General features: G+C 30.9%; 1 protein-coding gene and 1 pseudogene across 1 annotated transcript; one reads left to right on the plus strand and one right to left on the minus strand.

The window, feature by feature from the left end:
* Window positions 1–229: 229 nt before the first annotated feature.
* Window positions 230–7,220, plus strand: LOC118031477 (uncharacterized; annotated as a pseudogene).
* A 1,479-nt stretch (window positions 7,221–8,699) lies between these two features.
* LOC118031688 (uncharacterized) lies at window positions 8,700–10,579 on the minus strand. Its single transcript, XM_035036192.2, has one exon. It carries the CDS (start codon window positions 10,093–10,095, stop codon window positions 9,178–9,180), a length of 918 nt encoding a protein of 305 aa, XP_034892083.1. The 5' UTR covers window positions 10,096–10,579; the 3' UTR covers window positions 8,700–9,177.
* Window positions 10,580–13,660: the final 3,081 nt, after the last annotated feature.

Consider the following 13,660-nt stretch of genomic DNA (forward strand, 5'->3'; position numbering starts at 1 on the left):
TTTACAAAAATATATATTTTGATGCATTTCCAAGTAAAAAACTCTTTAAAAAACAACCGTTATCACACTTACATTAAATATTTTATACATGTTTTTTTGCTATACATAAACTTCAATCATAATTTTTACCAAACACGTATCGTAATCTAATTATATAATGACAACTAATCATATTTTTTTAAAAACTATAACCAACAAAAATTACTAAAAAAAAAACACAATCTAAAAAATGGAATGTGCCACTAATTTTGGATACCAACCTCAGTTTCCATGGAAGGTAACCACCGTCATGGTGCCTACTTTTAGCCATCACGACAGGCATGATCAGGTCGCAGATAGTCATTTGTCACGAATATTGTTTGCTTCAAGCACGTTCGATATTTTTTTATATGGATGGAGAAAAGCTTATAAGTGGGAAATCTAGTCAGCCAATGTTATCCACAGCTAATTCCATAGCCGTGTACTAATTATATTCTTATTAGCAATTTGTACTTAGTTTTTCTTTTCCATGATTAGAAAATATGCAAGTTGTCAGCTTTCAGCTATTAATTAATTACTGCCGCTTGTGCCGACTGTGTTTCAATTTGATTTTTTTTTATTTTTTATTTTAAATTATTTTAATGTGTTGATATTAAATATAATTTTTTAAAAAATAAAAAATTATTATTAATTTTTTTAAAAAATAAAAAATACTTTAAAAAATAACACAAATATATAATTTACTTGGAGAGTAGGAGGTGCTCGATTGTAAGGCTGTTCCGTGAGGACATTGCTCTCGAGACTGGTCAATATGAGACTGCTTTTGAGAGGGTATTTCTACCTTTTCAATTATTTACTTGATTATTTTTTTTTTGCTTCAAATTGCAAAATGCTGGTGATAGACTAGCAAAATTTCCCATGAAAATGATGGGTTATAATAGGCTAGTATAACCTAAAAGGCTTTAAGCCCTTAACATTTTTTTCTCATAGTTTATAGGGCTTTTGGCCCAAATGATAAGTAAGCAAACCCAACAGAAGTCTGGAAACCTTGTCGAATACGAGGTTGGCAATTGTCGAATTTTGAGCCAACATGTCTTCGATTATTCTTATGTGGAATTTTATCCCTTCGAGCTTTGTTTTCAGTTCTGTTACTCTTATGTCACAGATTACAGAGAAACTCTGTATAAAGTTCATCACTGATGGTATTCATGCTTGGTCGTGGTTCGAGAATTTTATTTTTTATGTAATAAAAATGTTAGGCTAGAAATAATCCAAGTCATCTTTGGTTTAAATAGTAATGTAAATAATATATAAAAATAATAACAAATATATATATAAAATTTATCTTAATTATCAAGGGTTTGTTTAAGATTGTGATAGCAGTTGTGGTTTAAAGTGTTTTTTTTTTAAAAAAATACATCAAAATGATATATTTTTAATTTTTAAAAATTATTTTTAAAATTAGCATATAAAATAATATAAAAAATAATAAATTAATAATTTCAAGACTCTAGAAGTTTTTAGCATTTTTACTTGTCTTAAAACCCATCTCGAGAAGAAAACCATTCGATCTTCGATCTCATAGGCGTGTAAATAGCTGAATTTAATATATCAATTACGTTTAATTAATGGTATCCATTAGCTTGGCATTTTAGTTACATTACTAGTAGTTTACCCCACGACGCGGCATTGCGGCATGTAGATTGTAAAATCTATTTTTATTTAGTTTTTTTATAATTAAAATATATATTTGTAAAAAATATCATGATTTAAATTCTTCAAAACTTATATTTTTTTAAATGAAATTTTCTTTTCTTATTTATGTATTTGTTTATTATACGTTTTTATTAGTAGTGTATTTTCTGGATTAAAAGTGAAGTTAATTAATATAATTTTTAATAATTTAAAACAAGTAGGAAAATTGTATCTCTTCAATCTAAACTTCATTTTCTTATTAATGTATTAAATAAACACGTATTTTTTCTTAAATAAAAAAATTATCATGATCTAAAAAGAGAGTTTCAATAAGAGAAAATTGAAAATCATGTATTGATATTTTGTATGCAATTGAAAAAAATAATAATTAATTTGATAAAATTTTGTAAAAATATTATAATAAAAAACTAACAAAATCGAAGTTTTATTTTTACTAAATATTCATGATCCCAATATTTTTTAAATTGCATATTAGATTTATATATAATAATTAATGAAATGATTGATACTATCTTAAGAAAGGACTATAAATGTATTTGAAATCAAAGCCAAAAATTGAATTGTATTTATATCAGTGTATATGGCTTATAGCTAATTGGATGATTAAATGTGATACTAAATTTATTTATATAAAAGTATATTTATTATTAAAAAAAGGATTTTTTAATTTTTAATATCCATTTATGTTTGATTAATAAATAGAGAGTAAAGATAAAGTTCTTAAGACAAAAAGTTTTTACAAATAAAATTATAAAATTGTTATAATTATAAGATTTTTATTACATCAAAACATTATTTCTAAATATTCTCGGTCAATACTTTATTAATATTAAATATTAATTAGAGTCGTTGAGATTAATACATATATATATATATATATATATATATATATATATATATATTTTTATGAAAGGAAGTGCAGTTATTCTCATAAACTGAGGTATAACAAATACTTGAAACTGATATATAGGTGCTTGTCACATGACATGTACACTGTACTAACTCGTATAAGGATTTCATATAAAAAAATCATTTATATATATGAAAAGGCTTTATGTGACAGTTGTGTAAGTAATCATTAAACTTTATATCACTAAGTTATTTTATATAAAAAATAGTATGCTTTGATCCCAACTGCATGTTGTCATAATCAAAGATAACAAGCAAACATATATTGAGTATAACATGAACTATATTAAAATATTTGAGTGACCAATAAATGATTCATCACCCTATATGAATTAGAAAAAATGTTATTCATGTTCTTAAGTAGTATTGATTGTGAAATTCTTATACATGGTGTAATGATATTTAAAAAAAATTTCAAGTTTTATTCAAATAATCAATAATTATGGAGTTGAGAACAAACATTATTTGATAAAGAAGAACCACTTAATGCTATAAAGTCTAAATCAGAATATTCTTGAACGAACGAATAATAATTGCATTGATAAACTACTTATGAAAGGTTAAGTTAAACAATTTATGGCTTTTTTAATATTTTAGAGATCATGACAATTTACTAGATGATGCACTTGATTTTCACATACAGATCAATTTTTGAATTAATGATAAATTAAATTATTTAATTATTTAATCCTATTTTATTTAGAATTGTGATTTATAATTAGGCCAACATATGAAAAAACTTAATGGGTTATGCACATAAGAACCCTTAATCAAAAAATAAACTGGGATAAATAATCAAGTGAGACTTGATTGTGAACAAGTTTTAGAAATTGAGGATTACAATGTAAGTAATATAAGGGTTACAATTCTAGACCTAGAAAAAATTAAGTAAAAACTTGGTTGGGATAAATTTTTAAAAGTTATCATGAAATAATAAATGTTATATTATTTAGGGGAAAACTTGGTATTTATCTATTTATATGGTTATTAGGTTTCTTTATAAATAAAGTGATATGCTCATATTTTCTATGTAGAGAAAAACTACATAAGTTACAGAATGTACAATAAAGAAACACCTGAAAACATAAAAGATAAAGTTAGCACTTAAAGGCATAACGATTCTTCTCTTTCTCTTAAATGAATTTTAGGAGACTTTTCTCACTTATGATTTGTATGGAGTACTGTTGAAAGCCAGACACTTTGATGATTTGTGATTTGCGACGGCTTATTCTTAAAAAAGTTGATCAAACCTTATAAAAAAGATAATTTTAAAGCAATCATTGCTCAAATTCTAAATGACTTTAGATTGTTTAAATAGATCCTTAATACTACCAAATAAAATTAAATTATAACTTTTGTTGCATTTATATATTTCAAGAAACCCAACAATTTAATGGTATAATATTTTTAAATATGACTTTATTTACAATTATTTTAAATTAAAATTTAAGATAAAATAAACAAAGAGTAATATAAAAATAGGCTAGTCATTATAACTAAAAATGTTAGGTCAACGCTCATTTCTTGATACAGAGAAGCCCAAGCAAGTGGGCTTGCAAGCAAGCTTATAAGGGCTAGGCTTGCATCCATATTCTTTTTGTTTTTTTCAAAGAGGATAGACATTTTCTTTTAATAAATAAATAATGTGTTGTCTTTTATTGCGACATGCCATCTATTGGTAAAGATTTTTGTCAGATGGTCAAAGAGTTAAAATCTAAGTTTTGATATCCAAAAATTCATTTTCAACTATTTTTTTACTTGAAAACACTTAAGAAACAACACCCTAACAACCTTAATATCAATTTATAATCTCAAAACATTCTTAAATTGAAAAAATAATAATCAAAACTTAACTAAATAAAAAAAATTTGAGCTTCAATTTTTTTTTCCTGCGGAATGAAAGTTTTAAAATATCTTAATGGTAAGAGAAACTCAATAATATTAAAATTGATTTAAAGACAACTAGTTGACCATATTTTCTCTCATTCCTTATTTTTTTGTTACTTTTTTTTTCTATTTTAAAATTCAGATACGTAGTAATAAGATAAAATTTAGGATTGAAATATAAAATTCTAAAACTAAAAAAATTAAAAAAAATAATTAAATAGAGAATTTTGAACAAAAATAAACTTTTTTCATGAATTTGAAAACAGCTCGAATTTTTTTGTCATCCTTTTAATTGATTTTTATATTAAAAATTTAAATCTAGTTTCATCAATTCTATTTCATCTCTGAAAGCAAAGAAAAGAAAATAATCAAGACAAAAAATATCACAAATATCAGGATGAAATTGAGAAATAATAAAGTTTAGTGATCAAAGTGAAAAATGAAAACGACACTGTTCATTCAACACCGCGATCCGTAGTGATTTGTGAGTGAGTGACAGTGGCATGTTTTCTTTTGGCTCGATTGCCGGCAGTGCTTTCTGTTTGAGTGAACAGCAAGCAGGTTTTCTTTTAACTTGATAGTATGATGTTTATACAGGAGTGATAAATAGTTATTGTTTGTATATATAACACTTTGGTTCCAATTTCCATCCATTTTATGGCTCCTTAACATTACCGGTAGTGGGAGATCGGTAGAGAATTTTTTTCTGTTTTTTGGGTTTGGAAGATGGGTTCCTTAACATCATTACCGGTAGTGGTTTTTGGGGTTTGATCTCATTGCTTTTGCTCTTGCTGTTACTGCTGAACAGAGAAGGAACACTGTAAGTTCTTCTACTTTTGCCTTTGCTTTGTTTTTTTAGAGAGAGCTTTTTTTTTCTTCTTCTTCTTGTAGCTTTTTAAATTGGTGTTTCTAGGAGTTGTTGTTATAGTTGTGGTGGAGGTGGTGGTGGTGGATTATGAGTTTTGCTTTGTGGGTATTAGAGATATGAGGGTTTTTGTTAAACTGGTTGTGCAAAATTTAGAAAGTTGTTGGCTTTTCCACTTTTAGGTTTCTTTAAATGCCTGGTTGGTTTTGTTTCTTGAGTCTGGTTGGTTTTGCTTGACAATTGTTAATTTATGTGGTAATATCCTGTAGTGTTTGGTTTGTGAAATTTGTTAGCTTCGTGCAAACAAGAACTTTGAAGGAGGGCAAAGAAATTAAGGAAAAGAGAAATTCTTGTGCAAACAAGAAATATCTTGTAGTTTTCTTTACTAGATTTGGTGTTTAAGTCCTTTGTGGGAATTGTTTATGTTTCTGTATGAGCGTGTGTGATCTTAAGATAGATAAAACACTTGACTTTTTCCTCCGTGGTCCGGAGAAATTCAAAGAATTGACCATCCGAAATATACAGAAATCAGTAATGAATGCTACGGTCTCTTCCCTGCCATTGCTTATGTTGAGTGTTCTGTTTATTTCTAAGGGCTAGCTGCCTTTTGATTTGAGTGTTAGGTTAAGCATGTTACTGAAAGTATATAAAGATGAGATTTGCCTGTTAAAACTACACGGAAAACTGTATTTGGAGCATATTGATTTCAGGTTAGCAAATGTTTTGCCATTCACTGTTAACCAGCAAGACATCAAAGACCTTGGTCTATGAACAATTGCATTGAGTCAATCTCTTGGAATGCTTTTATGCGTGCTAGTTAAAGGGCCTTTGGCTTCCATACATGGATACTGGGTATTAAGAACTTAGTATTCATGCATGTGACCTGCTGTAATTGGGTTGTTCTGTGCTTGTTATAACTTGTAGGTTCATGAGTCTGATGTTCTGTTATTGATGGATGACCAAGTATCTGACCAAATAGCTAAATCCCTTCTTGATTGAGTACATCATTTAGTACTTTGTTCCTTTCCCTTCTTGATTCGTAGGTAAGTAAGATTAACTTGAGTTTGCACCTGCCAAAATCTGGTACCCGTTCCACCACAGAAAATGGTCACTTGCAGACAATTTTTGATGGACCAATTTCAACTTATCCTTCTCTTCTTTTACAGGCAACAACTGAAAAAATAGGAAATGACAAATATCGTCACTATGATTCAGACATTGCAACTGGCTTAGGAGTCAGTGCACTCCTGTTCCTTATGGCTAGTCAACTGCTAATAGTGGTGGGCTGGTCGATGCTTGTGTTGTGGGAAGGCTATGAGACCTAGTGGGTCTAGAGCATGAGCGATTGTCCCTATTTATCACCTTCTGGTTTGTGCTTTAGCAAACCTTTTCTTAACCTTAATATTGCTTTCCAATCCTTGTCCAAGAAAAAAAGAAGTGAGGTGCTATTTTCTATTTTCGCTAATTTGATCAATGCATTCTTGTACCAGGGTATTCTTCTTTATTGCTGAGGTCTGCTTGCTGGCAGCTCTGTTCGCAATGCATACCAAGTACTTGTCAGATCCTTCTCACTCCTGCTAGAAGGTGAGAAGGGAGTCTTCAGGACCGGAGCTGCATTTGTTGTCTTGACTGGCATTGTATCTGAGCTTTACTATGTTAGCTATTCCAAGGCTAATGATGGACAACTTTCTTATAACGGAGACACTGGAACTTCTGAAAGTATTGAGTTTGTCTCAGTTTAGTTGGCCTGCATGTTGTGATCATGGACAATTAAGAGTTAACATACGTATAATATGCCAGATTGATTTTGATTAAGTACAAATTACCTTTGTAGTCTGGTTTTATATTTCATTTATTTCTTGTTCGTCAGTTTCTTCGTTAAAGCTGCTCTTGTTCTCATCTTTTAGTCTTTTTGATACAGTAGGATTTAACTTATATATCTCATTATAATATAACTGCTGATCATAAACCAGAAATCAGCAGTTCTGTTCTCTTTCTTCAGATAAAGACATCAATTTTTTTTTTCAGGTGAAGACAAGCATCATTTTCGGTTAATATTGACTAATAAAATGTGTCCTATATATATCTTTCGAACTTGATTTTGTCCAAAATAAAGCTTTCCTGGAAGCTAAATGCGTTGCATGGTTTTAGCCTCCATGTCAATTCTTCGATTCAAAATTTTCTGGCTGATATTCCAGATCAGGTTCGACCCCATGGTTATTTGGCCTCTTGCTTTGTAATGGACCCGAAAAATTGGACGTAACGTATGCAGAACACGTGCACCAGCCAATGAACACATTTGATCACCGCAACCAGCATAAGCCCCACAAGGTAGAAGAAACAATAACCTGTCATTAAGACATCACTTCTGTTTCTAACCATAGAAAGTGCTTGGCATAATTTCCCAGAAAGATCAAGTTTGTGATTGAACAAGTTGAGTGATACTTTCCTTTTTTTCCTACTTGTAGCGTCAATAACACCACTTGGAAAGAAGCTGAAATATAATTATCTAATTAGATGCATTTGTCGACTTGACCAAGACCCCTCCTCCAGAATCAGAATATATGAAAAATTTTCATTAGATGAAAAATCCATCATTAAATGAAACTTCATTTTATTTGAATTTGTTTGCAAAGATCATAAAATAAAAACATCCTTTCTATTTTAGTACTTGGAGAAGGATTGCTGCCATCAGGGCTCTAACTAGAGGTGTACGTGGGAGCCACGGTCTTCTCGAAGTTCAAAATGATCTCTGAAGTTCATAGTTATTTCGTATAGGTTTTATCTAATTTATTTTTCTATAAAATAGCTCATTCTAATTAAAAAAAAAGGGGAGAGTTATATTTTAGTCCAAAATCAATCATTATTATATACATTTTCTTATGTGTAGAATATTTCTGTATATCAATATGTTTTACTGTCCTTCCAATCTGAATTCCCCACTAGCTGCCAAGAGAATTTCAATGTTCAAGGGGCATGCATGCAGTTAACCAAGATTTTCAGGCTTTCTGGTCATCAATTCTGACCTTTGTTTTAGCAGTTCAGTACTGCTATAATCCATAATCAACGCTAACGGTCTTTAAAGACAGAAGAAAAGCCTTTGGACTAATTATAGCCTCAACTTGCACAGATTCTGCCCAACTACAGTGCCGAGGGGATAAGAACAAGCATTCTGGACAATTTATATTAACATATAATAACAGCCATCAAGTGCCCAGCTATGTTTTAAGGATTTAAGAGAATCATGCAGAACTCGTCATGAGAATTCTAAAATGCTCGAAACTCACTGCAAAAAGTACTTTACATCAGGAATAAAAAAGTAGAAAGATTCCTGAACAAGTGGTGAGAAAACAAATCCATATATCCAAAGAAATATACATACGCAGAAGAATCTTCCATCACATCTACTTAATAGCCTAGCCAATAGCTGGAGAAGACCCCATCACTCATCTCTCAACTTAGATACCCTTCTCTATCACAATGTGAACCCTAACCCCTTAAACCTACTTCATACGGAAACTTTTCCTTTAGAATTGAAACAGATGGAGGTAAGATAAAGAGAGAGAAAGACAGCAAAAATGGACACCTTATACTATAGCCTGAAGCTGAAACTGGAAAAAAAAAAAAAAAAACGGTGTGGGGGAGAGACCGTTTGAAACAGTCTACTTCTAACTATAATAGTTAACTCATTAATATAGGATTGTGATTCTTACAAATGAGACTGGCCCTTCACATAAAAACATTCGAGTACTTGAAAAATAAAAAAAACTGAGAAAGAAAGGATTTATACACGCTTCTAATAAGGTTAATAAAGACCTTTGCTATGGTTTGATTTCAGAATCATCCCATGTTACATTGAGATCAGCAGAGACGTAATTCTCTATATCATCCCAATTCCAGTAATTTGTCATGTCCATTCCACTGCTTGTATTTGGCACTTGCAATGAATGAGTGATGGTGCTCCTTGTGGGAGGCATGATGGTGGTGATGGTTGAGTCCTCCATAGATTCTCCAGTGTGGTTATAAACATTTGAGGGCTGAAAGGAGGTGCAAATTGAAGATGGATGTGTGTCAAAAGAACTTGAATAAGGAAGCAGTAAGCCTTGATTTTGAAGTATAGACACAGATGAACCCAAAAGGACACCATTGTTGTTGATGTTGAAACTTTTAGTGTCCAAGTTGTTGCAGCTGATTGAATTCTGTTGCAAAACTGAAGATGGTGGATTGATCATTGCTTGATACATAATTTCAGATAAATCCTTTTGACCACCAAGTACAAGATCGGGAAGATTCTGCTTTTGCTGCTGAGCTTGAATTGCCAACTGGGGATTAACCCAATTAGTCATATTGGTCGCGCTATTATTGTTGCTTGGAGCAGTGGTGCTTGCAGTAGTGCTTGAAGAGGTGGTGGTGTTGGAGCTTGTTTTTGATGTTTTCTGCCTCTTGTTTTTGCGGCCGCCACCAACAGGAACATTTCGGAGATTGCCGCCTTTTGTCCAGTGTCTCTTGCAAGTCTTGCAAAAATGCCTAGGCTGTGACTTGTTATAGTTGTTGTAATAACAAAACTTTGTGTTTGTTGACTCACACCTTGGACACTTCAAGGGCTCGAATTGCAGCTGATTTTGTTGCTGCTGCCTCCTTATTACAGGAGGTTTAGGCAGCTCCAAAGTATGAGCCTGCAAAAGGGTCTGGCTCCAATCTAGCCCATCACCAGTAACCTGCTTAGAACTCAACCCCATCTCTTAAAACACCACAAGATTAACAACTAAACAACAACCAAGAGAGTGAGAGGAAGCGAGTTTTCTCTATTTTCAGACAGAAACAAAGCCAACAAATTCTAACTGGCTAGCCCTTGGACCTTGGAGCAAGAAGAGAAATCAATACGAAGAATAACAAGAGGACGAGGTTGATCCTTGCGAGGCGAACAGTGAAATATTGCTCAAGTGAAATCGGTGATACAATTGAGTGAAATGTTGCTAGGAAATGGGTAGGAAGGCGATGAGAAGTGAGCATGTCTATTCGAGTCACTATCTATCTTATCAGTACAGTCTCCTCCCTAAATACCAGTCTATAGTAAACTATCTGCTACAGGGAAAGCAGTAATGACGATAACAAGAACTTGAGAAGATCAAGATCACTCAAGCTACCTAGCTTCTTTGTGGCTAAGAAATTCTTGATTGATATGCTCAGCACCCTTCCCTTACAACTCCACACAATTTAATATATAATATATATAGAGAGGGAGAGGGAGAGGGAGAGGGATGCTATATTGCTATATATTTACTTAGTCCTTAAGGTGGTGGCGTGTTCTTGACACGTGGGTGTTTACAGGCCCTTGATAGTGCCTTGAATGCATGAGTTGTAAAGAGGACGTAGATGTTTCTTGCTGCTAAATGCTATAATTTAGAAGCCTGTGGGGGGCGGTAAGCTAACGCACGCAGAAGAATATAGTTGGCAAATTGTTATGAAATGAAACGACACTACCATGGTGCGGTCTCCTCATGTCTCTGTCCCATCCCATTTCTGTAATCAAGATATTTATGCACAACGTTTTCCATATTAAAATTAAGTTTTTGCTCAATCAACTCATAAACAAGATCATTCATGGATCATGAAGAACTCAGTTTTTGCTATTTCATTTTTTTAGATTTGAATTCAAAATGAATACGAGTAAGAAGAAAATGATCTATCACTTGAATCTGCTCTGCAAAATCTTAGATTGTTGCTTATCAAAGCAAAGCAAAAGGAAACAAAGGGTGGTTCTTGTCAATTATGGATGGAGATCATAATGGGATGAGCTCGGACATATATTATATAATCTAGTCGAATCTAAAACCCTTTTAAATTTAGCACTGAGGTATGCATAGCAAAAATATTATATATCACGTACGTATTAAAAAAAAAAAAACTTAAAAACCATTGGTGTTTTATTATGATCCTTAACATATTATACTATTTATTGAAGAATATAATAACACTTTTAACCTTTTAAAAAACCACAAAGCTTGCAATTGAGAGTAAGATTGTATTTTTAATAAGATCCATTGGATATTACATGATTGATTGATGATAAATTAGTTAACATATATTTTTTTTAATATGAAATGACTTTGTTGCTCTTAAAGAAAAAAAATATACATAACTTTGATTCAATAGCTTTTTTTTAATCTTTTTATTATTATTTGCACAATAAAATTATAGTGATACCCTTTAAAGCAAAGAATAATTAAAATTAGCTTTTTTGTCTTTTTATTTTTTAAGAACATTGAAGTAACAAAATACCTTTTTTTAAAAAAATATAAGCATGGTTTCAAGGGTAATCTCAGTCTCATGAACTGGGTCAATTATTTAAAGCATTAACCCAGTTTAAGTTCGGTCTATTTTTAGGTTCTTTATTAAAAATTAATTTTTTTTCAACTCATGATTTGATGTTAGGTTATTAGGTCTTGAACTTTGTAGGTTTATTCTGATCTCACAAGTGATGGGTTAATCGAGTTAAACAAGGTTGACTTAGGTTTTTTTTCTCAATGTTTTCTTTTTTAAAAAAAAAATTGATTTCTTTTCCAATTATATCCATTGGCATCAAGTTATTGATCCTTGAGCTTTGTAATTTTTTTATTTGTTTTTGTGGGGTTATCCTAAGTGTGAGTTAGTCAAGTTAACACATGTTTTTTTTTAGCTTTTTTACTTAAATTCAACCTTTTTTGCTAGGTCTCTCTCTCTCTTTTTTAATCTTAATTTTTTTAATCTCGATCTCATATTACGGGTTAGTCAAGTTAAACCTTGGTTGCTCAGGGTTTTTTATTCGACGTTACATTTTTAAAATTGATTTTTTTCTAGTTTTATTATTTGATATCAGGTTTATGGGTCTTATGCTTTGTGATTTTTTTTTTCTTTTTATTTTATGCGGGGTTATCTCGATCTTATATACCTTGAATCGCTTATTAATCAAGTTAACTTAGGTGGCTCAAGTTATCATCGCCTGAACATTCTTTTTTATGTTAGGAAAATGTTAACCCGACCTGTGGTTTAATGTACAGACCTCTATCTAGTATATGATAATGATTATGATGGATATATTAGAAACCTGTTTGTGAGTGCGGTAGCTTCCACTTTTAAGTGATTTTTAAAAATGTGTTTGTCTTGAAAAAAGTTAAATTGATGTTTTTTGTAATATTTTTCAATGATTTTGATGTAAGAAATCTAAAAAAATACATTTTAGTGTATTTTCAAGAAAAACATACTATAAAAAAATACATTACATGTCAAATACCAAACACACATTAAATACAAAATAAAACCAATGTTATTTATGGAGTTCTGTCTACCAGGTCAAGAGACATTAAGACTATGGATTAAAGGAGCAAAAACCTGCTCGTTTGTCATGCTACATCAGATCAAGGGTTTCTCAACGGGTAAACTGGGCATCCACTGCCATGGATCCATAACTTGATGAATTAGTAGGGTAACAAACAATTGCCATCAATCACGTGATAATATAATATACCTCAAGGATGTTTCATGCCCAGCAGCATAAGTTGATCTAAAGATGTTCTATATGATGGAATAAAAAATATATATTAACGAGCTTCTAATTTAATGATGATGAATTCCTTGCATTTAAGAAAATTACTAATTTAAATCTTATTTCCAGAGTATTTAAGCTTAAAATATAGTATTAATTGTAAGAGGTCGCCAAACAAGGATACTAGCTGATCAGGTGGATTACAAAGTAACTCAATTTGGAAGTTTACTTCAACCTATTTGAGAGTCAAGTAGCTTTCGTGTAAACAGTCAACTAGATCAACTTTTTTTCTTTTCATTTTCATTTTTTCTTTCATTTATATTATTTTCTAGCCTAATTAGAAGAGACTAAGCTTGAAATCATGCTCAAAATACAAATTTTAAAGATAAAAAACCAACATATAAAACATAGAAAAAATATATAGCTAATTAACCACACATTAACTTATTTTCTCTATTGTTGACTCCTTGGGTTAAAAAAAAGAGAGAAACTCACTTAAAAACAACAAGTAGAGAGAAAGTGGTAGGGAGATTCTGATTTTAACCACAAAAAAATCTATTTTTTATTAAATGATTTCATTTGATAGAAGAGTTACATGATGATGATGTTCTTTAACCTTTAACTTGCATGATATGGTAGTTTTGGATTTAGAAGGTTTTATCAATCTAGGTTGATTTTTTTTCAATTTCTTTTTAGATTATTTGATGTAATAAATGAGTTTACTTAGATTTTTAGGGTTTTGTTCATGTTTCCAAGCAAACAATGGTTGGAAAATGAAA

Source organism: Populus alba, chromosome 11 (assembly GCF_005239225.2).
Source record: "Populus alba chromosome 11, ASM523922v2, whole genome shotgun sequence".
In the NCBI taxonomy this organism is placed as follows: Eukaryota; Viridiplantae; Streptophyta; class Magnoliopsida; order Malpighiales; family Salicaceae; genus Populus; species Populus alba.